General features: G+C 34.0%; 2 protein-coding genes across 2 annotated transcripts; one reads left to right on the forward strand and one right to left on the reverse strand.

The window, feature by feature from the left end:
- Nucleotides 1–225: 225 nt before the first annotated feature.
- LOC105950097 (endo-1,4-beta-xylanase 1) lies at nucleotides 226–5,538 on the reverse strand. Its single transcript, XM_012973415.2, has 9 exons — nucleotides 5,174–5,538; nucleotides 4,947–5,018; nucleotides 4,513–4,581; nucleotides 3,579–3,952; nucleotides 3,354–3,513; nucleotides 2,740–3,098; nucleotides 2,426–2,603; nucleotides 1,573–2,109; nucleotides 226–1,479 (listed from the first exon to the last, which is right to left on the reverse strand). Exons 1-9 carry the CDS (start codon nucleotides 5,237–5,239, stop codon nucleotides 349–351), a joined length of 2,946 nt encoding a protein of 981 aa, XP_012828869.2. The 5' UTR covers nucleotides 5,240–5,538; the 3' UTR covers nucleotides 226–348.
- An 8,343-nt stretch (nucleotides 5,539–13,881) lies between these two features.
- On the forward strand, nucleotides 13,882–23,358 carry LOC105950065 (immune-associated nucleotide-binding protein 9). The gene is made up of 9 exons (XM_088827001.1): nucleotides 13,882–14,148; nucleotides 14,249–14,526; nucleotides 14,801–14,965; nucleotides 15,064–15,192; nucleotides 15,275–15,526; nucleotides 16,111–16,306; nucleotides 16,687–16,964; nucleotides 17,287–17,583; nucleotides 23,263–23,358. Exons 1-8 carry the CDS (start codon nucleotides 13,944–13,946, stop codon nucleotides 17,434–17,436), a joined length of 1,653 nt encoding a protein of 550 aa, XP_088683127.1. The 5' UTR covers nucleotides 13,882–13,943; the 3' UTR covers nucleotides 17,437–17,583; nucleotides 23,263–23,358.
- The last annotated feature ends 519 nt before the right edge of the window (nucleotides 23,359–23,877 follow it).

A 23,877-nucleotide genomic window follows, 5' to 3' on the forward strand; every position in this document is an offset into this window, starting at 1 on the left:
AAAAATTTAACTCTTTAATCCTTTAACTTTTTTATTTTGGAAAAAATATCGGAGTACAGGGGTCTAAAATTCAATTGGGGATTGAATCACAAATTGGAATAAAAGTGTTTGGCACTTGGTACAATTTTCACAAACTTTTACCCATTAAATTACAACTGCAACATTGTAACAACACGAGTATATATATATAACAATATATATAAAATAATAATTGCAAGCTAAGTACAAATTGCCAACACTTACACACCACACATCACACATAATACAACAATTAAACATAATAACTTTGATTAAATATTACATTTTGCCAAATCATCACCAATCTTTTTTTAAATACTTTTTAAACCCCTATAAATTTATAAATATCACAATTGGTCCCTCTCCTTTATCAACCACAAAGGAAGCCTTAACCATTCTCTCTTTAGAAACATCATTAGCAACTTCAACTTCAACTTCATACACTCCATAAAATCCTCTAAACTCGAACTTCCCTTGCTCGTCTATTCGCCCACGCGCGCGGCTCAACCACTCCTGCTTAAGAGCAACGTATCGTTTTCCCGCCTCGTTCAAATCCCCCTCCGCATTCACCAAATACGCGTTATCTCTACTCATAAACAACTCCCAAAACCCCCACAACACCATCCCTTCGACCGCGGGATGAGCGAAACTCTCCCTCAACATAACCTCCAAATCGTCCGCCCTAACAAACTCGTTATCCGACGCGACGTCGAGTTCCGTGAACCATATCGGAAGTCCGAGCACCCCCAACTTGTCGAGCGCCGACCGAACAACGGGCCCCACGGGGCTATTTATATGCCCTTGTACACCTATTCCACCAACCGGACCACCCTGTGCCCGGAGATCGAGAATGTGCTCGATGTACTTCTCCGGCGATGACCTGGCATCGCACCCGTCCTCGATATTATAATCGTTCACGAAGAGAGTGGCGGTGGGGTCCAGTTGACTTGCGGTTTTGAACATGTGGGCCCGGATGTCCTTTCCGAGGCGGTCTTGATAGAACGACCCGTGGAGCATTTCGTTGTTGACGTCGTAGTGCTTGAATTTTCCGTTGTAGCGAGCGAGAAGGCCCGCCAGACGATTTTCAACGGCCGAGGTTAAATCGTCTTTGTTTAGATTGCGTATCCATGATTGGACGGAGGATTCCGCCTCCCAGAAGATGCAGTGGCCGCGGAGTTGAATGTTGTGGTTCGCGCAGAGGTTTAATAAATCGTCCGCATCTTTGTAGTTGAGGTTACCCTTTTGGGGTTCGGTCCAGTACCATTTGAGCTCGTTTTCAAAGACGGACCAATTGAAATTCTTCGTGAAGAAATCGACAATGTCTTCGTTGTCTATGTTCGAGCGGTTAATGCATGTTCCGAATGGGAAGGTGTTTTGTGTTTGTCGGATTTTGATGGAGGTGCCGACGAGTGTGGCGGAATCGGACGAGGAGAATTTCAAGATAACATCGCGCTTGCGTATCTGCATTCTCGAGCATGTACACATAATAATTTAATGAATTTCGACAGTTATTTTCAAACGGAGGGAGTAATTACTAAAATCAGCAAAACTAACCAAATCGGTTTCCTTTTTCAACTGTCGAAATCGAGCATGTCGGTCAACAGGAAAGATTTGAAGACCCGCGACCATCAAATCAACACCAGCCTCCGGACCCTGCACATAAACCATCACCTTGGTAGGCTGCTTCTCGATTCTGAAAGATCCACCGACTTCGTGCCACTTGTCATCGCTCGATTCGATCTGGCCACCGTTGACCCATTGACCGTCCACGCCTAGAGCAATATTAATATTCTGAGGTTTGCTTGCGTGATTGGCTACTCGAATCCATGCAGAAACTTGATACGTCAAATAGAGCTTCAGTTTCTCGGTTATCATCTGAGCGGGGCCCATCCACGTTTGGGTCCGATTCGTCACAAGAATGTAGCAACCGCTTAAGGGCTCGTGGGCCCCGAGGGAATCTTTAGCCATTGGAGGAAGAATATGCGGAGATCCGTTTCCGACACTCAGATTGCAGTTTCCTAAGGGGAACCAACCGTTCGTACCATCGTTAAGGTTGCTGTTAGCAATAACGTTGACCCCGAAAGCAGCATTCTGTATTTAAAAATAATTTATTTTAAAAAATTAAAAGAAAACGATGAAAAAAAAATGGAAATATCGGAATTCATTTAAGGCCTTGTTTGGTCGCCAAGATAGGATTTTTCAAAGATAAGACATGATTAACTAAATAATTGGACTTTGATTGATATCGGTAAACCCAATAATTTTTCCGGGTCGACCCGGAAATATTATTTTATGTTTAGAGTATTTAATCTTTATCTTTGCTAATCTTAGCTTACGAACCAGACGAGCCGTATATCTAGAAATATATCTCGTGCAATTCGAAAAGTTAATCGCTTATTTAAACTACCTCGATGACTGGGGGAGATGATGGCGGGGCTTTGGCGGCACGTTTTACAACTAGATTATCGAGGAGAATATCAGTGCCTGGTGGTGGGCCCTCCAGAAAAATAACAGCCCTCGAAGGAGAACCATTTACGAGAAATTTGCCTTTCAACTGCACCCAATCTTTGTCAGTCGCCTGCACACTGAATCACCAAAGAAAAATTACGATTAAAAAAAAAATCGGGTTCTTCAAAGAATTGATCCATAACTATATAAAAAAAATGTTTTATCACGCAAATCAAGATTACGATAAACATTTTCACCAAGAATGGAATTTACCTAGCAACCCCTATGTACTGTTCTCGAAGATCTGCTGTCTGAATGTAAAGGGTAGCCTTAACATTAGCAGTACTGATGTTATTACCAAATATTCGAACGGTGGCAATAAAATCGTAGGCAAGCTTTCGTTTCACTCTTCCCGTTATATCCTGCTGAATGCCGTTCCAGTAATCTGTACGATTTTCCGTTGATCCAAAGAACTTTCCAGACACAGGAAGAATATTCCCGTCTGACATGGAATCATGCAATGCAATCTTGCAACCTCTTCCTGACCAGTTATTAAGACCGTCGTCAAATCTTGGATTTTGTATTATGTTTTCATCGCCGCCATCGGATAAAGCACATGTTTGTTTATCACTCTGTCAAAATAAATTCACAAAATATCGGACATGGGAGCGTGGGAAACATATATTAATAAATTATAATTTTTAATATACTTCTGTAAAAAAATTGATTCAATTAATTAATTACTACTAAAAACCATCATTTTACAATCAATCATCGATTGATGTAAAAGAATTAAGGAAGCGGACAAAGACATTTCGGGATTCGCCACTAAAACGTGTGTTTAAATTTTTCAAAAATTACAGAAATGCCACAAAAAAAAAAATTACCTCATACTGGCTGAAACTAATGCAGGAAATCACTACAGATTTTACGAGAAGATCAACGCCGGGCGAAGGCCCTTCCACATAAAACACAACTCGTCTCGGCATAGCAGACAACGAAAATGTACCTTCGACCTTCTCCCAACGCTCCGTCGAAGCACAAGTTCTGAACAATTTTTTTTTTTTTTACGGAATAAAATAATCAAGAATGGAGAAAATTTAATTAATTACCTTCCGATGAATAGATATCTAACTGAATTGTCTTCGAATTCAAGTTTCAAAGTGGCCAGGACATGTTCTTGATTCTCGGACGCGCTGCTCGATATTCCGACCAAAGCACAAACGTTGTAAACGGAAAACGGGGAAACTCTGTCAGTGATGTCTTGCTCGAGGCCTTGCCATTGTTGTTTACGTTTTGTAATAACGGCGAAAGGGACGCTTAATTTATCGGATAGTCCTTTCGGGCGAGTAGTTTCTTCGGAGACAAGAAACGCTTCGCAGGAATTGGGGTGCCATAAATGAAGTCCTCCCGAAAAATCATGGTTGAGTATTATATTATTTGAAGCAGGTGGGTAGTGAGAATCCATTGGTTCGTGATTTGGGCTCTGATAAAAATGTTTGAAAAGTTAAAAGCAAGAATTACAGTACTTAGCGAGGATATATTAAGATTAATTGTTTTTCAAAAAATAACATGTTGAAACGATTTGGTAATGTCTCGGAAAAAAACTTTACAATAGAAGATGTAGTTCGAAGGCTTAACTTACAAAATCCATGAATTAGTACCGTTTAAAAGCCCGGAAAGTTCAATCATTTTAAACGAAAAATCAACGTATTTGAAGATGAAATACGGGCCTCGTTCCAAAACTAGAATCTTCGTTAGGGAAATACGGGCCTCGTTCTCAAAATTGCAAAAATACGAATGAGGTAAGTTTTATCGTTTCGGAAAATATATGTCAGCCTTAAAACATCACACGGTGCAGCCGAAGAAAGGGATAAACATTAAACCACAAAATTGGCAAAAGAGTATACGAAACAAAAGACGAAGGAGTCGCATTTGCTCTATTACAAGAGGCACGCATCAGCGGAATATAAAACTTACAAACGTGTTGAGTAAATATACGACTAATAACAATAAACGGTAGAAAATCGAAAACTTTTTGATTACCTCAGACGGAAGACTTGTTATATCAGCATTGCTTGTGGATGGCTGAGCTTCCATATTAGCTCCTAATCCCTAAAACAATAACAACAACAAAATCTCTACTAAGAACTTCAAAGCAAGAATGTATTATGCAGGAGGGTAATGAATTTAGGATAAATTACAAAAAAACCCCTGAACATAGGCCAAATTACAATATTTCATTGTGTTCACATTTTACAGGGTACATACATATATACACAGTAGAAAGAAAATTACTTTCACTCTGAACGAGACAAAAATATTGAATGAGAAGAAGATGAAGGGGCGGAAGTGAAGTGGTGAAAAAATCAACAAAAACATCATTATTATTACTTTAAAAAAAAACTTTGAAAAAAAAAAACAAATAATAATAAAATAAAATAAATATAAATATAAATAAAAAATACAAAGTATTTCACCTGAGAATGAAGGGTATCTTCTTCATGGGCATTGCTCCTGGGTGGCTTCTCCATTATAGCTATCGACGATGTCTGAAAACCGACAACAAAAAAAAAGCTCAAATTTAATCACATCAAATGAAACACCAAATGGGGGGTTTCGATAATTCTAATTATCGGGAAAATCAAAATTTGCCCACTTGAAATAAACATCAAGAAATTAAAAGGAGCTCGAAACTCGCACGCACCTCTAGATGTGGTGGGGTTTTGTTAAAGACTCTATTTTTGAAGCATAAATTCAAGAAACGCCGCATTATATATATTTATGTTATATATTGCCGCCTCTCTTTTGGGGGAGTTTTACAAGTGAAGCCGAAGAAAAGCGCGGGACCATCTTTCGAAAACTAATTTTCAATTAGAATAGAAATTTCAATTAGGGAATTGGGCAGTGATTGATTGATTTAGGTTATCTTTGGATTGCAGATTGGGGGTTGATTGTAAACCTGTATATTATATATTGGGATGCTTGAATTGAGAAGAAAGATTTTAGTAAAGAGTGTTTCTGTTTTTGCTTTAAGTAATTGATTTACATTATTATTATACCTTTCTTCGTGTTTCGGCATTTCTTGTATTATTGGGGATTTAAATTGTTGGTTCAAGATTTGCTTTCATTTCCTAGACTCTTTATTTTGATTTTTCTATATTTTCCTTCTCACTTTTTGTTCTTTGATTCAACTCTACTCAAAAGTCAAAAAACAAAACCAGAAAAAAAAAAACTTGTCAAAGTTGGGTCTTAATATATAGGGTAAATTACAACCACCCCTGAGGTATGGCTAATTTACGAAAAAACCCCCCTTGTTTAGATAATTACATCTACCCCTCAACTATAATTTTTTTCTTACATCGCCACCCTTATGGTGTTATATTCAACATAATCATCTATATTTCGTGGAATGTGCTCTAGTTTGTACTCGTTTTGTGTAAAAATACAGTTTCTGATAAATACAAGCCAAAAAACACATATTACTATTATCTTGCTTCAAAATGTGGAGTTTGAATGGGATAAAACAGGTACAAAAGTGATAATATTCCATATAATCTCGAAGATTCCACTAAATTTGAAACTGTAAGGGTGGACGTGTAAGAAGATTTATAGTTGAGGTTTTTTTTTTGTAATTACCCAAACAAGAAGGGGATATATAATATATAAAATTGATCTATACACGTATACGATATGAGCTCTGCTCCTATAAAATTTGTCGTACGTAGCATAAACTAACCGTCGAAGATATATTTAATTGCGGGCCAACTCTACTAGGCTATGGAACTTAAGGGTCCGTTTGGATGGAGGGATTTGAAGGGGGGTTTGGTTTTAGGGAAGAAATTTGAAATGACACCAATTTAGAATCATTTGAAATTCACCACAATTGCTCAAAAAACAACTAAAAATAAGGAGTGTGAATTTAAAATTCATTCTCAAATCCCTCAATCCAAATGGACCCTAATAATTTTTCGATACCTTACATTTCGAAAAATGTGATAAATTGTCTATGGTATACTTCAATGGAACTTTTCAATAGGAAAAACAATAGATAACAACTCTCGGATATGTTTTATTGTGCGCACTTTCCATCCGGAAGATTCTACACCGCTCCGGTGGTACCCACCATGCAGATGCTCTGCGCGGCCGCTATGGCCCCGCAGATGTAGTCGTAGGCTGAGTGGAGAATCGTAGGAATGAAATGCTAGGGATGTTGTCATATCCATGTTTGGTACATACAAATAATGAAATAATAATTTCTTGATTGATTCTAGTTTCATCTTTCATAATTAAAAAATAATTTTAATTTTAATAACTAGTATTCAATGATATTATTATCCCTACTTATTGTCATATATGGCAAATCTTTTTAACTATTGTAATTTTAAGGTTAATTTCCTATTAAATTACTATATATTATGAATAAATATATTCAAAATTTCAAATATCTTAATATTGAAATAAATATTTAAATATAATTTTTTTGTCAACGATATTATTTTATTTTGATAAAATAATGATTGATTGGTTGAGTATGAAACAAAATATGTTTTTCTTGAGTTTCATCTTCAATTTTATCGATATTACTCGATTTATTCATCGATAATTACAAACCCAACCTCATGTTGGTGTGGATGTTTGACCCAGAAGATTGATTTACGGACTGTATCATTCTGACATTTGATTCGAAAGATTGAGTGGGATGAGCATAGAAAATCCCTATTTTGCCCCTGCTTTGGGGTTTATAAAAGGGGAATTTTTTCGCCTCTATTTATTTGAGATTTTGTGTTTGTACTTTCTGTCTAACTTTTTTCCTATTTATTTTCCTGTTCTTCACATAGCTTTCAGTAAATACGATTAAGTTTATTTGTCTTTTAATAATTACGAATAAATTACTTTTAATCCATTTAAAAATATAAGTAGCAGCAGTACAAGTGGATTTCGTGGTGGTCCAAACGTAGCGCACTGCGGTGTTGGAGGTGGTCATAATCATCCTTTCGTCTGTCTTCGCAGTTTTAATATCGTATTCCAAACTTCATGGACCACGGCGAATCCAGGGCGGCGATTTGTTACCTGTCCAACCAGAGGTGTCAGTACTAGATTTTGTATCGAATACATCCTCCTCCATTTGGAAACATCATTAAAAGCTGTTGTTTCCCGTTTTTTTTTCTCTTGCAGGCTAATAAATGCAAATTCTTCTACTGGTGTGATTCTGAGGTTTGTGATAGAGCTAAAGCAATCATTCCTGGATTATTGGACAAAATCAACACATTACAATCATCATTGGCTACTGAAAAAGAAACGTTTGAAAAAATGAAAACACATTGTAATATGTATTTCAACAGTTATTGCATTGGGTGTGTTGAAATATGTTTTGTAATTCGTTTGGCCTGTAGTTTAATTTTTATTTATCTGTTGTTGTGATATCTCCCTTCAAGTTGTATATTGTGTATGCTACTTCGAACGTGTTGTAAAATCTTTTTGAGGCTTCCCGAATTTAGTTGTTCTTTCATGAATCGGGGGATTTATATAAATCAAGCGTGGATCGTTTATTGACGGGCATGTAAGCCTGCGAAACCATGTACATATATCAAGCATGAATTATTATTTATAGCTAGAAATGCAAGCTGGCCAATGTACATGTTTAGCTGCAAAATACATACTGCATCCCCACAAGTAATTTGAGTTGATAATTAGTAAAACATAGTTCCCCAAACACAATCGGAGCTGCATTTTTTTCTTGAAACCCCTCACGCATATGTCGAAGTACGGATATCCTTCCCTCCTAAAGTATCTTTCTTCCAATGACTCATGCACACATTAACAACACATATTTTATACAATCATAAAATATACTTTTTTGAATAAACAATATTGAATAACTCAAGAAAATAAAATCACTTGCCGATGCCGTAAGAGATGTAAAATATGTTTTACTGCATTCCACACGCAATGTGGTTGAAATGAACGTGACTTCGGGCCTGCGTATGTACTCATTGAATAAATCAAATTGTGGTCGCAATTCTTCACTATTGATTCTTGAACGGTTGTACAACGAAGACAATGATGAGAGTATGGAGTGAATTTGGTTTGCTTCAGGCAAAAAGATATTCTCTACAAACCTAGCGCAATTTTGTGGCGAATTTTCAAGAATAGCAGGAAATGAGAAATGTGGAGTAATGTCGTCCTAATTTGGTTGAAGGATATTATTGGAATAAATAGTGCTAGGAGGTTATCATAAAGAAAGATATAAGAGATGGACATATCACCATTTCTTATCTATAGGAGGGCCTTATTGCTAATGACCCCAAGTTTAGTTCCCAGAGCATCAGAGAGAGATTTCCTTATGATATTATATAGGTTTATCTGGATCAACAAATAAATTGAAGACCGAAAGGTGGTTCAGGCCCAACTTGCCATTTTCTTGAGTCCCACATCGGTTAAATAGTGAAAGAAACGACGACATACATAAAGCTACCAACCAACTATAGTGCATTGAAAAACAATGATGATTCTACAAGTATTGGATTGCCTCTACTCCATACTATAAGTGCCATTGTATTAGGGTCGTTCCTGAGAAATTGGAGGCACTAGGCGAGTTTTAAGAATTTGTAAAAACTGTCATGAATTTGTATTGTATAATGCATGTACATTAATTCATTATAACGAGCAGAACTGGACAAAAAAAATTTAATTAGCACTTAACATTTTTTGAGAAATACAACTAACATATCGACGAAGTTAAGGCAAAATCAAAAGTTTATGGGGTTCGGGGCAAAGCCCCAAAGTTTGTTTGAAAATAGTCATATAAATTTTATTGAACAAGTAAATATATGTATTCTTTGCTTAAATATATTTAAATAAAATATAGTATATATTAAGTCAAACAAAACCAAAACTCATCAATGTGCACATTACAAATAAGCCCATCAAGGGGTACAGGCAAAAGACTCTCTTACGAAAAAAGTCCACACATCGTCCAGAGGTTTTTAAAAGACTAAAATAGCCCCTCACATTTTAATATGCTCCAATTTCATCCTTTAACTAAATCTTCGTTTGACCCCAAATTTCACAAATTATTCAATTTTGACCCATAATGCAATTTTGAGTACAATTTCGTCCGTCGTCGCCCTTGACTTTTTTTCCCTTTTTTTTTGCTTCTGTCGCCGCTGATCGCCAGTCAACGCCGGTCTCCGACGGCGTTGACCTTTTTTTTTTGAATATTTTTTATTTAACATCTTTTTGCCCCGTTTAAACAACAATATTGTTGTGGTTGGCAGTAATATTAACTATATTATTGTTAAACACAGTAATATTAACTAAACTACAGTTTAACACAATAATATTGCTATATTAATTTCTAGCACAATAATAGTAACACAACAAAAGTCATTGTTATTGTGTACTAGAGTAATATTCATATGTTGACCGTTCAACAAAGGTAAACATAATAAAAAGTCAAAAGAATTAATATTGATGTTGTTTACAGTAATATTACTGTCATCCACAGTAATATTACTGTAACAACAATAATATTACCGACAACCACAGTAATATTATGTGTTTATAGTAATATTACAATAGTAGACAGTAATATTATTACGTTAATTCGTCAACAACTCAAACAAAACAAAATCCCAAAAAACAAATATTGATGCGGTTGATAGTAATATTATTGTAAATATTATTGTGTTTACAGTTATTTTACCGACAAGGACAATATTATAATTGCGTTCACTTGTCAACAAATCAAACAAAAAAAAAAGCCGAAAAATAATAATATTGTCGATGATTGTAATTATATTGGCAACGACAGTACAATTACGTAAATGTATTGTCAACGACAGTATAATTACGTTAATGTACTGTCAGTGACAGTATAATTATTGTTATTGATAGTACAATTACGGTTAACGTTTAGCGGCGGAGATAAAAAAATGAAAATAAAAAAAAATCAAAAAAGTCAACGCCGCAAACCGACGGCAAAAAAAATAATTTCGGAAAAAAAAAGTTAAAAAAACAAAAAATCAAAATTGAATTTTTATGGTCAAAATTAATTAAATTGGGGTTACAATTAAGAATTGAGTGTAAAGGGTTGGGGGTAATTTTGTCATATATATTATTTCTTTCTTTATTTATAATAAATATTAAAGGGATGAGTTTATTGGCGAATAAAAATATAAAACATGAACCTAGAATAGTAAAGATGGTTAAAAGAATGCAAAGATGGTTGGGAAAAAAGGTTTAAAATCTTGAATTAGATAAAAAATTGATATAATAACTCAATGTCCAACTAGTTTTAATTGATCTAAGACATTTAATTCACATCAAATGCAATAATAAATGTAAAAATTCCAACAAATACTTAAACTATGAAACATAATATAGTTATAATTATTCAAAATTGTTGAACTATTTATATATTTTAAATAATATTTAATACTATGACTAGTATATATATAAAAAGACTACAAAACATCATTTGGGGATCCCTAATTTTTTCTAAAAGTCGAGGGTCCGAGGCGCCGCCTCTCTAGCCTATAGCCAGAACCGGCCCTGCACTGTATCTTCCATTCCTCGGAGGGTAATCACTCGACCCAGAGAGCATAAACGAGAACGAACTTTCGGATTCATCGAACAAATTTCGAGGAAATTTACAAAATCCACCAATACTACTACTCGTGCCGAAACTCAAAGGTGAAAAATAATTCATGGAATCCTCTCTAGACCCTTTTAAAATCCTCTCTAGACTCTTTTAAATCCATCGCATTTCGAAACTCGTTTCTGTTTGACAAGAACGGGCTGCGAGGTATATTCCTTACTGGGCTTTGCGAGTGCGGCTGCAGTTTCGTACTCGTCACAAAAAAAAAAAAAAAAAATTTCCTTGTTCCTCTCAGTTTGATTGAAAAAAAGAGTGATGACAAAAGAGTATTTTGAAATAGTAAGAAATATTGACAGAAGAAGACACTGTCCATTTATTTGATTGACTCATTAAAATAAATAAATATAAATATATATATATATATATATATATATATATATATATATATATATATATATATATATATATATATATATATATGGGCACCGCGCGATGCGCGGTGCTGTTTGCCCAGTATTAATGTCTAGTTTAAGGGCGAAAGTCGGATGGGTCGGATCAAAATTAATTTTTTGAACAATTTTCAGAAATGGTCGAAAGTACAAAATCAATTCCAATTTCAATTCCAAAACTTTTGTAATCTAAAAGTTCATTTCAATTCCAAAAGGCCACGGAATTTCGGTGAAAAAAAAATCGAAAATCACATATGTTTTAAAATTTCAAAACTTAACGGAAATTTTCTGACAATTTCATAATTTTGTAAAAATAAAAACATTCACGTCGATAAAAGTAAAACAATTAACTAATAAATTTCAGTTCAGCAAAATAAATAAAAATAAACCACATCGTAATTGAAATCGAAATAAAAAATTGAAATTTCAGAAGACGGACAAAAAAAAATTCAAAATCGATACTTTTTAAATTGGAACCGATGAAAATTGAAATTTTCGTTCCAACTCGAACCCCAAGCCTAGGCCATAAAGGTACGTGTTACCACTTACAATACAACTACATAAGACAAGAAAAAAGAAAATTAAAAATATTTGTGGGCCCTTTGTGGAGAGGGAGGGGATGGTGTGTGGCGGTAAAATGGCAAGAAAAAGAAACAAGAAAATATTAGTGGGCCCACCTTTAAAAAGAAGTGAAAAATGGACCAAATTGAACGCACATGTCATGTGACATCACTAACCGACAGTGGGGCCCGTGCAGAGTACCGCCCATGGATTAAAGAAACTGAGAAAAGAAAAGTCTGCAAGTTACTTTGAGTGAAAATACATAAAACGATGGAGTAAACTGCAAATACTACCCCTGTGTTATCTCGAAATAGCAAAAACCCCCCTGTGATAAATAAACTAGCAAAAATCCCCCTGTGAAATTTAGTCAAAGGCAGAATCCCCCCTAACTGATTTTTTACACTTGAAATGACAAAATTGTCCCTCAAAATGTATTTGTATATATACATATTATATGTATATTTATTCTTTTTAATTTATTTGTTTAGAAATTAAAAAAAAATAGTAAACAACTAAATTGATTATTTTTTAAATAAAATAATTAAAATATTTATAAAATATAAGAATTTATTAATTGCAAGACTCCAGGGGTATTTGTGTCTTTTTATATCAAGTCAACCCTCAAATAGTTCCATAGGGGGGTTTTTGCTATTTAAATAATTTCACAAGGGAGGTTTTTGCTAGTTTATTTATCACAGGGGGGTTTTTGCTATTTCTGGATTACACAGGGGTAGTTTTTGCAGTTTACTCTAAAACGATGTCATTTTAGTGTTAAAGTGGTAAAAAATAATTGAAAAATCTGAGTGCGAAAATGAGGTTGTCACATCCATTCTTATATAGAATAATATATATATATATATATATATAATTAGAATAACCCCTCAACTATAAATTTTCTTACACGTCCACCCTAGCGGTTTCAAATTTAGTGAAATATAATATTCTTGATTATATGGAATATTATCACTTTTATACATGTTTTATCCAATTCGAGCTCCACATTTTGAAGTAAAATGATCATAAGATGTGTTTTTTGGCTTGTATATATATCATATTTTGTGCATCAGAAACTGTATGTTTACCAAAACGAGTACAATCTAGAGCACATTACACGGAATCTATAAGGGTGGAAGTGTAAGAAGATTTATAGTTGAGAGGTAGATGTAATTATCCAAACAAGAGGAGGTTTTTCGTAATTTGACCATAACTCATGGATGGTTGTAATTTACCCTATAATTTAATAATTAATAATTAATAGTAGAATAAATAATTATGAGAACAAAACAATGGGTTGATGAGAAGCAATTGAGGAGGGGTGAAGCTGGCTGGGGGTTGTGGTATATGAATATCAATTCAGGGACTTTTGGGGAAAATATTAATTTTTGAATAAAGTAATTGGTATACTTTAATTCTTGAAACCAGGTGTTAATTCCCAGCTCACACTTCATCGTGGTCAAGTTGGGAGAACCGACGACTTTTGAAAAATCAACATTGCCAATGTCTTTCTTTTTTAATTAAGATCAAGTCAATTGTTTTTTTATTTTATTTTTTCTAAATACAAAATGTCTACAAGTCTTTTTCTTTTTTTATATAAGTAAAATGCCTACAAGTCTATAGACTATAGTATTAGCACATTTGATGCTGATGATGGATTGAATCATTATTAATGGTTTGATGAAAATATCGTGCTATTGTATAAGCTGCATATACAAATATATCTCCATATTCTTCTCTTCATTTTGGTTTCTCTGTAAGAAATTCATCGCTTTCTTTCATAATTATCGGATAATATATGGCAGTTATCTGATTCTTTCACACTCGATGTACGGTTGTTGGTCTTTTTGCAGATAAGCTGACTTAATTGAATGGCATCACCTTCAAGTGAGGTCGCTAAAACTATAGTGTTGATCGGAAAAATAGGTAATGGGAAAAGCGCAACAGGGAATAGTGTTCTTCGAAGAAAGGCATTCAAGTCAATGTCCAGCCCTACTCGTGTTACCAACACTTGTGAGATGCATACAACAACTTTACTGGAAAATGGGCAGAATCTTGTTGTGGTTGATACCCCAGGTACGTACATATATGATATATGCATGTTGGCGCTAATTTAGAATCTCTTTGCAGATAAGTTTAAATATGTGTGACTTGATGAACTAAATGCAATTGTCAGGATTATTTGATTGTTCGGCTGAACCTCAATTTATTGGAAAGGAAATTGCTAAATGCATCAATCTGGCAAAGGATGGTATCCATGCTATTCTTCTCGTTGCATCAATTAAAACTCGCATTTCTAAAGAAGAAGAAGAAGCTGGTGTTTTGATGTTGCAGGCATTTTTTGGCCCCAAAATTATTGACTATATGGTTGTAGTTTTCACCGGTGGTGATTATCTTGAAGATGATGAGACTCTTGATGATTATTTTGGTCGCAATTGCCCCCAACACTATAAGGTACAACTCTCATCGCTCTTCATTTAAGTCTCTTAATATTTAATTTATTTATCGGAACATATTATCAAGTCTTTCCGCGAAGAAATTTGCTTAGGTCATGCCATTTTGCTATAAATATCTTGGTATAGTTACCTGTTTAAGTCTTCTATTTGTTCCCTATGAACATGGATTTTATGAATTAAACCATGATTTCTTGTCATTTATTTTCTCTTTATTTGCCAAGAATATTATTCATAAGTCGTAATTAATTAGTTGTTTGTGGATTTTGGCACAGGAAACTCTCAGATTGTGTGGGAACCGGCATGTTCTCTTTAATAACAAAACAAGAGACGAACCTCAGAAATCTGAACAAGGGAAGAAACTTTTTGCCTTAGTACATGCAGTTGTAAACAAAAATGGTGGAGAACCGTATATGAGTCCGCAATTTGTTGAATTGAAGGTAAGTGCTTTTATTGATCACCGTGTTTTTTTCTTTTTTTTTTTCTTTTTAGTTTGTTAGAAATTTGTTACAATGTGTAAGATAATCATCAACTGTAGGGAGGAGCAACAAGCGATTTTTTTTATGATGCTCCAGCCATTAAACTTAATTCTGAAGAGGAGACATTTAAATTGAAGGAGGAGTTACATAAGTCATATGAAGAGAAGCTTAAGAAAATAATCGAGGCGGTAATTTTTTCAGATATAATACATTTAGTTTGTATATATATATATGAAGATATTGCATGCATGCATCTATTTTTGTATGTAGGTTGATTTAAAGCTAAAGGAAAGCTCTGATAAGCTCGCACAACAAATAACAGAGTTAAAGCTTAAGGAGAGATTTGATAAGCTTGCACAACAAAAAGCAGAGCAGGAAAATGGTCGACTCAAGGAAGAAATTATGGCACTCTCCGCTCAAGTGAAATCAAATGATGAAAAGTATAAGATGAGATTGGATTTATTAGAGACTGCTCATCGGAAGGAGAATGAGAATCACAGGCAGCAGCGACATCAAATAGTAGTAAGCCCATGTGCTTAATTATCTGTAATTAGTAAGCGTACGTATGTATGTGTGTATATATATATATATATATATGTATATATATATATATAAAGATATGGCATGCATGCATCTGTTTTTTGTATGTAGGTTGATTTAAAGTTCAAGGAGAGCTCTGATAAGCTTGCACAACAAAAAGCAGAGCAGGAAAATGGTCGACTCAAGGAAGAAATTATGGCACTCTCCGCTCAAGTGAAATCAAATGATGAAAAGTATAAGACGAGATTGGATTTATTAGAGACTGCTCATCGGAAGGAGAATGAGAATCACAGGCAGCAGCGACATCAAATAGTAGTAAGCCCATGTGCTTAACTATCAGTAATTAATAAGCGCGCGTGTATATATATATATATATATATATATATATATATATATATATATATATATATATATATATATATATATATATATATATATATATATATATATATATATATATATATATATATATATATATATATGCTTTAAAAAAACCATTTCCAACATTTACTGTTAAACTTATGTATGTTTGTATATTTCTTTGTCCATGTTGGGGTTCAATTAAGTCCCATGCACCTCTAAGTGAGGTTAAAACTATATTATTAGTTGGACGAACAGGTAATGGGAAAAGTGCAACAGGGAATAGTATCCTTGGAAGAAATGTATTCAAGGTAATGTTTATGTCTGGGGTTACTACTACTTCTGAGCAACACTCAACTATACTAGAAGATGGCCAAACTCTTAATGTGATTGATACTCCAGGTACGTTATTACTAATTTCTATTTGTAGCTTTAGTACTTTGTTCGTATTGATTCATTTCATAGCTAGCAACACTTATTATATTCCTCATCAGTTCATTAGATCTAGCTAGATGATTTAAAGGAAACCAACACAAACTCCTGGACCGCATTGGTGGTGGATGTTGTCGCCTATTAGAAAATAAAGGATAAATGTTTAGGGGTGTAATGATATATAAAGAAAATATAATTATTCTTGGGGAAATCGACAGTAATCAAGCCAAATGATACATATATATATATATATATATATATATATATATATATATATATATATATATATATATATAAATATATTATTAGTTCAAATATGTCTGACTTGATGAGGTACATGCAAATGCCAGGATTATTTGATTGCTCTGGTGATACTGAATTTATTGGAAGGGAAATTGCTAGATGCGTCGATTTGGCAAATGATGGTCTCCATGCTATTGTTCTCGTCCTGCCAAGCACATGTCACTTTTCAAGGGTAGATCAAGATACTGTGCAATTCATATCTTCTTTTTTTGGTCCCAAAATTATTGATTATATGATTGTACTTTTCACCCGCGGTGATTGGCTTGAAGAAGATGGTATGACCCTCGAGGATTTCTTGGATGGTGATTGCTCTGAAGCCTTGAAGGTATGCAAATGTTGGTATTTAGCCTTCTCATGATATTATGAAATTTGCTAGGGAAAAGAAAAAAAACAAAAAAAAAACAGCTAGATTTGAACTAATGCAAATAGTTTTTAGCTGAAAGTATTTAATACTTTTAGCTACAATTTCATGTCTCCTTAGAGGGGAATAAATAGTTGGTTGTTTAAATATTTTATTTGTTTCTTATGAAGGTCGATTTATGAACCAAGTCATAATGCTTGCATTTCTTTTTTTTCTCTCGATTTTTACAAGATCTGTTCATTCATATATAGTAAGTTGTTTCTGAAGTAATTTGACATGTACATAGGAAACTCTGAGAATGTGTGGGAACAGACGAGTTCTCTTTGATAACAAAACAAAAGATGAAGCCAAGAAATCTGAACAGCTGAAGCAACTTCTTGTCCTAGTGGATGCGGTTGTAGAGAAAAATGGTGGAAAACGATATACAAAGAAGTAGCTGGAAATCCCAATCCAATGCACAAATTGCGGCAATATCTGCTAAGATGAAATCAGAATATGAAATAAGTTTAAGATAGGATTTGGAGTGTAGCTAAGAGGAAGAATCAGAAGTTGTCATCTCAATATCCAGAAGATCACCAATATTGTGCTTGTTGGAATAAACTTGAATAAATCCCATGGAACCGTCATGCCGAATCATCAAGAATATTATGCATAAATATAAATCGGAAGCGTACCTTACTCCGGTGGAATTGATATAAAACGATCATAGATCTTCCAGATCATCATGTACATCCGAACCCGAGAACCCTTTAGACTTCTCTTCGTTTTCTTTATGCCGATGGAATACATAGAGAATGGAATTCGTACATGTGACCCGGGGACCATGACCAATATATATAGATAACCTAATGGGCTATCTTGTGTAATTTTATTTTAGCCCATCACTATAATAAAATTACCCTAATGTCTCTACACATTAAAGGCCCACACCCTATTAGACACATTAAAGCCCAATCCAGATAAACTTTAGTCGATCACTTTAACGGGTTTAATTTTACGTGACAGTCTTGCAACACATAATATTTCACATATAAGTCCAACGTTGGATTAATGTTCCAACAATCTCCCACTTGGACTATATGTGTAACTTTATAATTATAGGTTGCATAAATAAATTTTGAGCTCAACTTTGCTGTCATTACTGAAGTGTGTCTATAACCAATCTCGTCCATCAATCATGCTAACACTGAATCAAAGGGGCCTTCGTTCACATTAGTCGTAACGGGACCCAACAATGGTCACAATATCAACACAATTGAATGACATAGATTATGATGTGGATGTGTAGCATGGAAATGTCATGCAATGTGACCTTAACATACCTATTTCCAATTGGTCCTCCTTAACGAGATCAAACCTTAACAAATCAGAGTGTGAATAAACCAAAACCTTATTTCTGCAGAAATTATCCTAAGAGTATCCTTAATCCGAATTAACCCAAAAATTGTGTCTACGCCAAAAGAACACATTTATTATAAACTCCCACTAAAACCGAATATCCTTAATTAATATGACACCCATACGAGCAATATGCTCATGAGACCTTTTGGGTGACATCCTTAGTGTGCACACATAATGGAGTTTATATCGACGTATTCTATAGACACCTTTCCACTCTGTATATTACAAAATAAGATGCTTTTATAAACTGATTACCGTAGTTAAAAGAGTTTTGGGTGTTGGCTAAACACTCGTACTTAAATTCTCTTTTAATTAGGTATACATTAAATGGATCTATAATGTACAAGCATCATACAAACTCGAAATCAAAAAACCAAATGATCTCCCAAATGAACTGATTTCGATAAATGAGCATAAATGACCTTATGTTCTCTATAATTAATGTATAATCCTTTTGTTTCTATTCAAAGATCCACTTCAAAGGATTATTTATATATCTGCCTAACTTTATGTACGATTTAGCCGAATGCGTACATACCGAAGTGTGCATATAATTTCCCAAAGCTGACAGCATAGGGAACCTTTTGCATTCTTCTTTACCGTAAGATCTTTATTGGGCATTGAATGAGATGTGCAGGATTATCTCCCACGTATCACATGGTATATACAAACATTAACTTTATTTACCTCACAAATACGAGATAATCATTATGAGTTGTAACACCTTTTAGGGAATCCTAAAACTCTAAAATAGAGTCCGTATTGAGTGAAACTCTAGGTGATTAGACTTTGTTTATAACTTTTTCAACATTGCCTATTGAAATTCAAACGGTCTCAAATATACATTTGTGACCAAATGATTTCACACTTTTGACAATTGATAAGATCCCAAATGTCATTATCATCTTAAGTTTAACTCAATTTAATATTGTATTCTCTTAAGGTTGTTGAGTTTATCTTTAAGGAGCAATTTCCTTCATGTGGGAGAAGACGGTATTTTTATTATTGTCTATAGCAACAAAATGAGAAAAATAAATTCTCTCTTTCATACAACAATGAGTATAACCCTTCCCCCCCTTAAACTCAATATCCTTAAGAGATCTTATACATCCCGTCTTTAAAACCATATGTTGCAGTCTTTAGTGCTTCTCTTAAGATTAGAAGCAAAACCTTACTTGTCATTTGACATACTTTGGAGACTCATATCCTTAAATAACAGATAAAGCGGACATGATTCTGTTACTTTTGGAAAAATCTATTATGATGTCTCTACTGCAACAATGTGCCATTCTATGGGATAGTAGTTAACTGAGTACTTTTAGTCTTTTCTCGTTTATGTCATTTTATTCCTACACATAGTCAAACATGAGCTGACAAAGAATTCAGTTATCCTTTCGGTTTTGAAACAAACCTTATGTTGACTATAGATGTAGAAAGAAAAATCAAACCATATGCACTTTAAAGTTAATAAATCGTAACTTTAGTGCTTAAGCCGAAAGTGAGATTAGACTAATACTGAATGTACTCCTTTATATTTATTTTCTTTCATTAATAATGAAACAAGATTAGTCAAAAACTATACTTGATTCAAACTTGTCATTTTAATAATAAAACGTATCAAAAGTGCCTTAAGAAATATTCTAGTACTTGCCCTATCAATCTTGATGCCCCGAAAGATTTCTTAAATAGTGCACCAAATGATCTTAATACTTATAATTAGAACGATCATATTCTTTAAGTCCCTTTTACCTTAACCTTAAGGAAACTTTTAATTCCGAAAAAACTAGTTGTTCGTTCTATTTAAAAGATAAAATGAAGATATGTGCACCCTAAATAATAAGTAAATTGTGCTATAAAGCACAAGAACCAAAATTAACATTGATAGATAATACAGAAGCGGAAGCATGAATTAAATAGAGAACATATACAAGAACACATGCTCACAACTACTATTATGTCATAGAAATATCAAATAGAATCTATGTATGTATGACATAATTAAACGGAATCGGGTTCATTTATCATAAAATACCTAGCCCAATGTTAACATGACGTTATGGACTACTCGTTAACTTTTAAGCGGCAACTTTTTATAAATAAATATTGACGGTAAACTATCGTGTCAAACAATAAATCTACCTTAGGGCCAATTTACAGTTCGCATGAAATTCTATAACCGTCACATATTTATTATATATCAACCACAAAATTCAAATAAAGGTATATTTCATCTCAAGATATCGGGCACTCCATTAATAACTTATCTTTGGACAATGATATTAACTTGTAAGTGATATCTTGGTGTAGTAATCAAACACTGACAATAAGAGCACATCAAATAATAATTCTACCTTAGGGCCAAACTATTATTCACATGCAAAACACCAAATAATCGCCACGCGTTTACCACCACAATATGCACATGCAATTCAGCAAAGTATTGGCCTTCCTTAGGGCCGACACAATACCCACATTATTACATGCACAAAACCTTTTGTATTTTAAAAATAAATTAAGTTTCACAGGAGAGCTCACTTAGGCGAGATGCTGCTTCTCTTAATTCATATCAAAATACATAAACCAAACCAATATTTGAATTTTAACTGGATTTAAGCCTTTAGACTTTCTCAAACAATCTTTAGTCAGAGGCTTAATTAAATTACCTTATGAACCCAAATTTCACGTTATTTAGATTTAAAGTCAAAATAAAGTCGACTAGAAATCTTCACTTTATAACCCAAAGATGAGCCTAAACCATAAATCATAAAAATTCATATTTATTTGAATTTGAGCTTAAAGTACAAAAATGAGCTCACAAATTCAACCTTATTCGATTTAAAGCCAACAATAAATTTCGGACAAATAAATCCAAATTCTTATGAATTTTCACAAAACAATGAAGACTCAAATTTATAATAAAGTCACGAGTCTACGTGCCAAGTATCGATTGGGTCAAAGCTTATTGAGTTATACATGATAACTCATACATATATTGACAAACAAACATTAAACGTGAATGAGTCAAAACCTATTGAATTATAATAATTCATATCCATAATTTGACTAATTAATCAAAATTTCAATCCAAAAAAAAGATCCGTACTTTAGAAATTTGAAATTCCCCAAAATAAAATGCCTTAGAAACTCAATTGAAATTCAAATTGAATCTCACTTTATTGTCCAAACAAGTTCTTAAAGAGAATTAAAAAATAATTCACTTATTCGTTTGATTCTTCGTAAAACTTAAATTTCAAGTGGCCCCAAAAACCTTTTGTAAAACTTAAAATCAATTTTTCATTCCTTAAAAAAAATTGCATTTGCCCCAAATTCAGAAAATCCAAAAAAAACTTGAAGGACTGAATAGAAATTTTGTAAGGAATGTCTTTGATTTAAAACGGACCTGAGATTCATAAATGCTTAATTTTTGGGGGTTAAAATGTATTTTTTCTGAATGTATATCACAGTTTTGAGAGAGACTTGAAAAACGGGGACTGAAATGCAGTTTTCGAAAGCTTGAGGCTGTAATACGGATTTTTCATTATTTCAAATCGACCCCGGCCCAAAAACAGGAATAACTTAAATTAGGGGACCAAATTAAAATTTCAGAGAATTTCAATTATAACCTCAGGGGGCCAAATTTTAGTTTCATAAACCATAAATTCCTTGACCTAATCCATATCCACAAAGCGGCCGTGCAAATTAGCATAACATAAATGGGGGACTTAATAGCAATTTCAATGAACCTTAACGTGGTAAATTGCAATTTCCCAAAACTTAATCAACCTAATTTTGCTTCTTCAGCAAACAAACCGCCGTCACACACCTTCTGCATCAAAACCGCCGCTAGACCACCACATCACCCCGTCTCGCCTGAACTATTGCCGGAAGAGGAAAATTCCTGTTGTGACCTCGCATCATCGCGTATCTAGAACCCGTCGTGAAGAGGAGCGCGGTTACTATCTTCGCCGCCGGCGTCATAGCAGGGCCTTGTAATTCCCTTTTATTGCTTAAATGGGGCTGTTGTATGTGGGTTTGATGGTGGTGGGCGGCGCGGCCATATAACATATACCGGTTGGCTGCCGCCCCTTATTGCGAGGTGTTGAGTTTTGACAGTTGGTGGCGATTTTGGTCGTAATAGAAAAAAAACTGATCGACCGCCGCACCTTACTCGAACAGAAATTTCAGATTTTACCTTAATCCTCAGTCCGATTAATGAGTCACCCAAATTTTTAATTAACCCTAGTTCGGTAACCTTATTGCCGAAAAACTTTAATCCAAATTATCAAATAAACTTAATCCATGAAAATCAATTTCATGACACAGAGAATCAATCAAAATAAATAAGAAAAATCTAGATGATTCGAACATGCTCGGCTCTGATACCACTTGTTGGAATAAACTTGAATAAATCCCATGGAACCGTCATGCCGAATCATCAAGAATATTATGCATAAATATAAATCGGAAGCGTACCTTACTCCGGTGGAATTGATATAAAACGATCATAGATCTTCCAGATCATCATGTACATCCGAACCCGAGAACCCTTTAGACTTCTCTTCGTTTTCTTTATGCCGATGGAATACATAGAGAATGGAATTCGTACATGTGACCCGGGGACCATGACCAATATATATAGATAACCTAATGGGCTATCTTGTGTAATTTTATTTTAGCCCATCACTATAATAAAATTACCCTAATGTCTCTACACATTAAAGGCCCACACCCTATTAGACACATTAAAGCCCAATCCAGATAAACTTTAGTCGATCACTTTAACGGGTTTAATTTTACGTGACAGTCTTGCAACACATAATATTTCACATATAAGTCCAACGTTGGATTAATGTTCCAACAGTGCTATTATGTAGTAAAAGTATACTATGCGTTATTTTTAGAGCTGTCTTCTACTTGAAAGCTTATAACCCCACTATTTGGTTACATTTGCTTACGTGTTCTTTACGCCCCTGCAGCTACAATATAATTCCAATATAATTCATATCCGTTTTACAGGTGGAGAGTGAGTAGAGATATAACTGCAAAATAAAACAAGGTTTTCATATTTCATATATTCATATATTCTCATATTAGTCATATATGCTACTGAAAAATCGTAAAAATGGTACTACGTTTATCAAGTCCTATACTTTAAAATGGAATTTTTGGATTCCTTTTTTAATAAGAAAATAAAATAGATAACCATGGGACTAGGAGTAAGAATATTGGTTGCTTTATATGAATAGGTCCGTTTAATATGGGTCGGTCATGGACTCACGATTTAATATGAATTCGTTGGTTCAAATCGACATGTTAAACCCCCATTAATTTTAAAGGGCTCTTTGCAAATAAGCACATCAATGGGTACTTATTTATATAGAGATCCAGATAATAAACTCTTTTACAAAAAAGTCCACACATAGTCCAGATGTTTGTAAAAGACTAAAATAGCCCCTCGTACTTTAATATGCTCCAA

This window comes from Erythranthe guttata, chromosome 12, assembly GCF_056151865.1.
Source record: "Erythranthe guttata isolate IM_541 chromosome 12, IM_541, whole genome shotgun sequence".
Lineage (NCBI taxonomy): Eukaryota > Viridiplantae > Streptophyta > Magnoliopsida > Lamiales > Phrymaceae > Erythranthe > Erythranthe guttata.

Excerpts from the sequence above, each read along its gene's own strand:
- LOC105950065 (XM_088827001.1), top strand. The coding sequence starts at position 13,944 with ATGGCATCACCTTCAAGTGAGGTCGCTAAAACTATAGTGTTGATCGGA. Across the intron at positions 14,149-14,248 it reads TGTTGTGGTTGATACCCCAG|GATTATTTGATTGTTCGGCT; the intron begins GTACGTACATAT and ends TGCAATTGTCAG. Across the intron at positions 14,966-15,063 it reads CGCAATTTGTTGAATTGAAG|GGAGGAGCAACAAGCGATTT; the intron begins GTAAGTGCTTTT and ends CATCAACTGTAG.
- LOC105950097 (XM_012973415.2), bottom strand. The coding sequence starts at position 5,239 with ATGCGGCGTTTCTTGAATTTATGCTTCAAAAATAGAGTCTTTAACAAA. Across the intron at positions 4,582-4,946 it reads AAGATACCCTTCATTCTCAG|GGATTAGGAGCTAATATGGA; the intron begins GTGAAATACTTT and ends TTATTGTTTTAG. Across the intron at positions 3,099-3,353 it reads TTAGTTTCAGCCAGTATGAG|AGTGATAAACAAACATGTGC; the intron begins GTAATTTTTTTT and ends TTATTTTGACAG.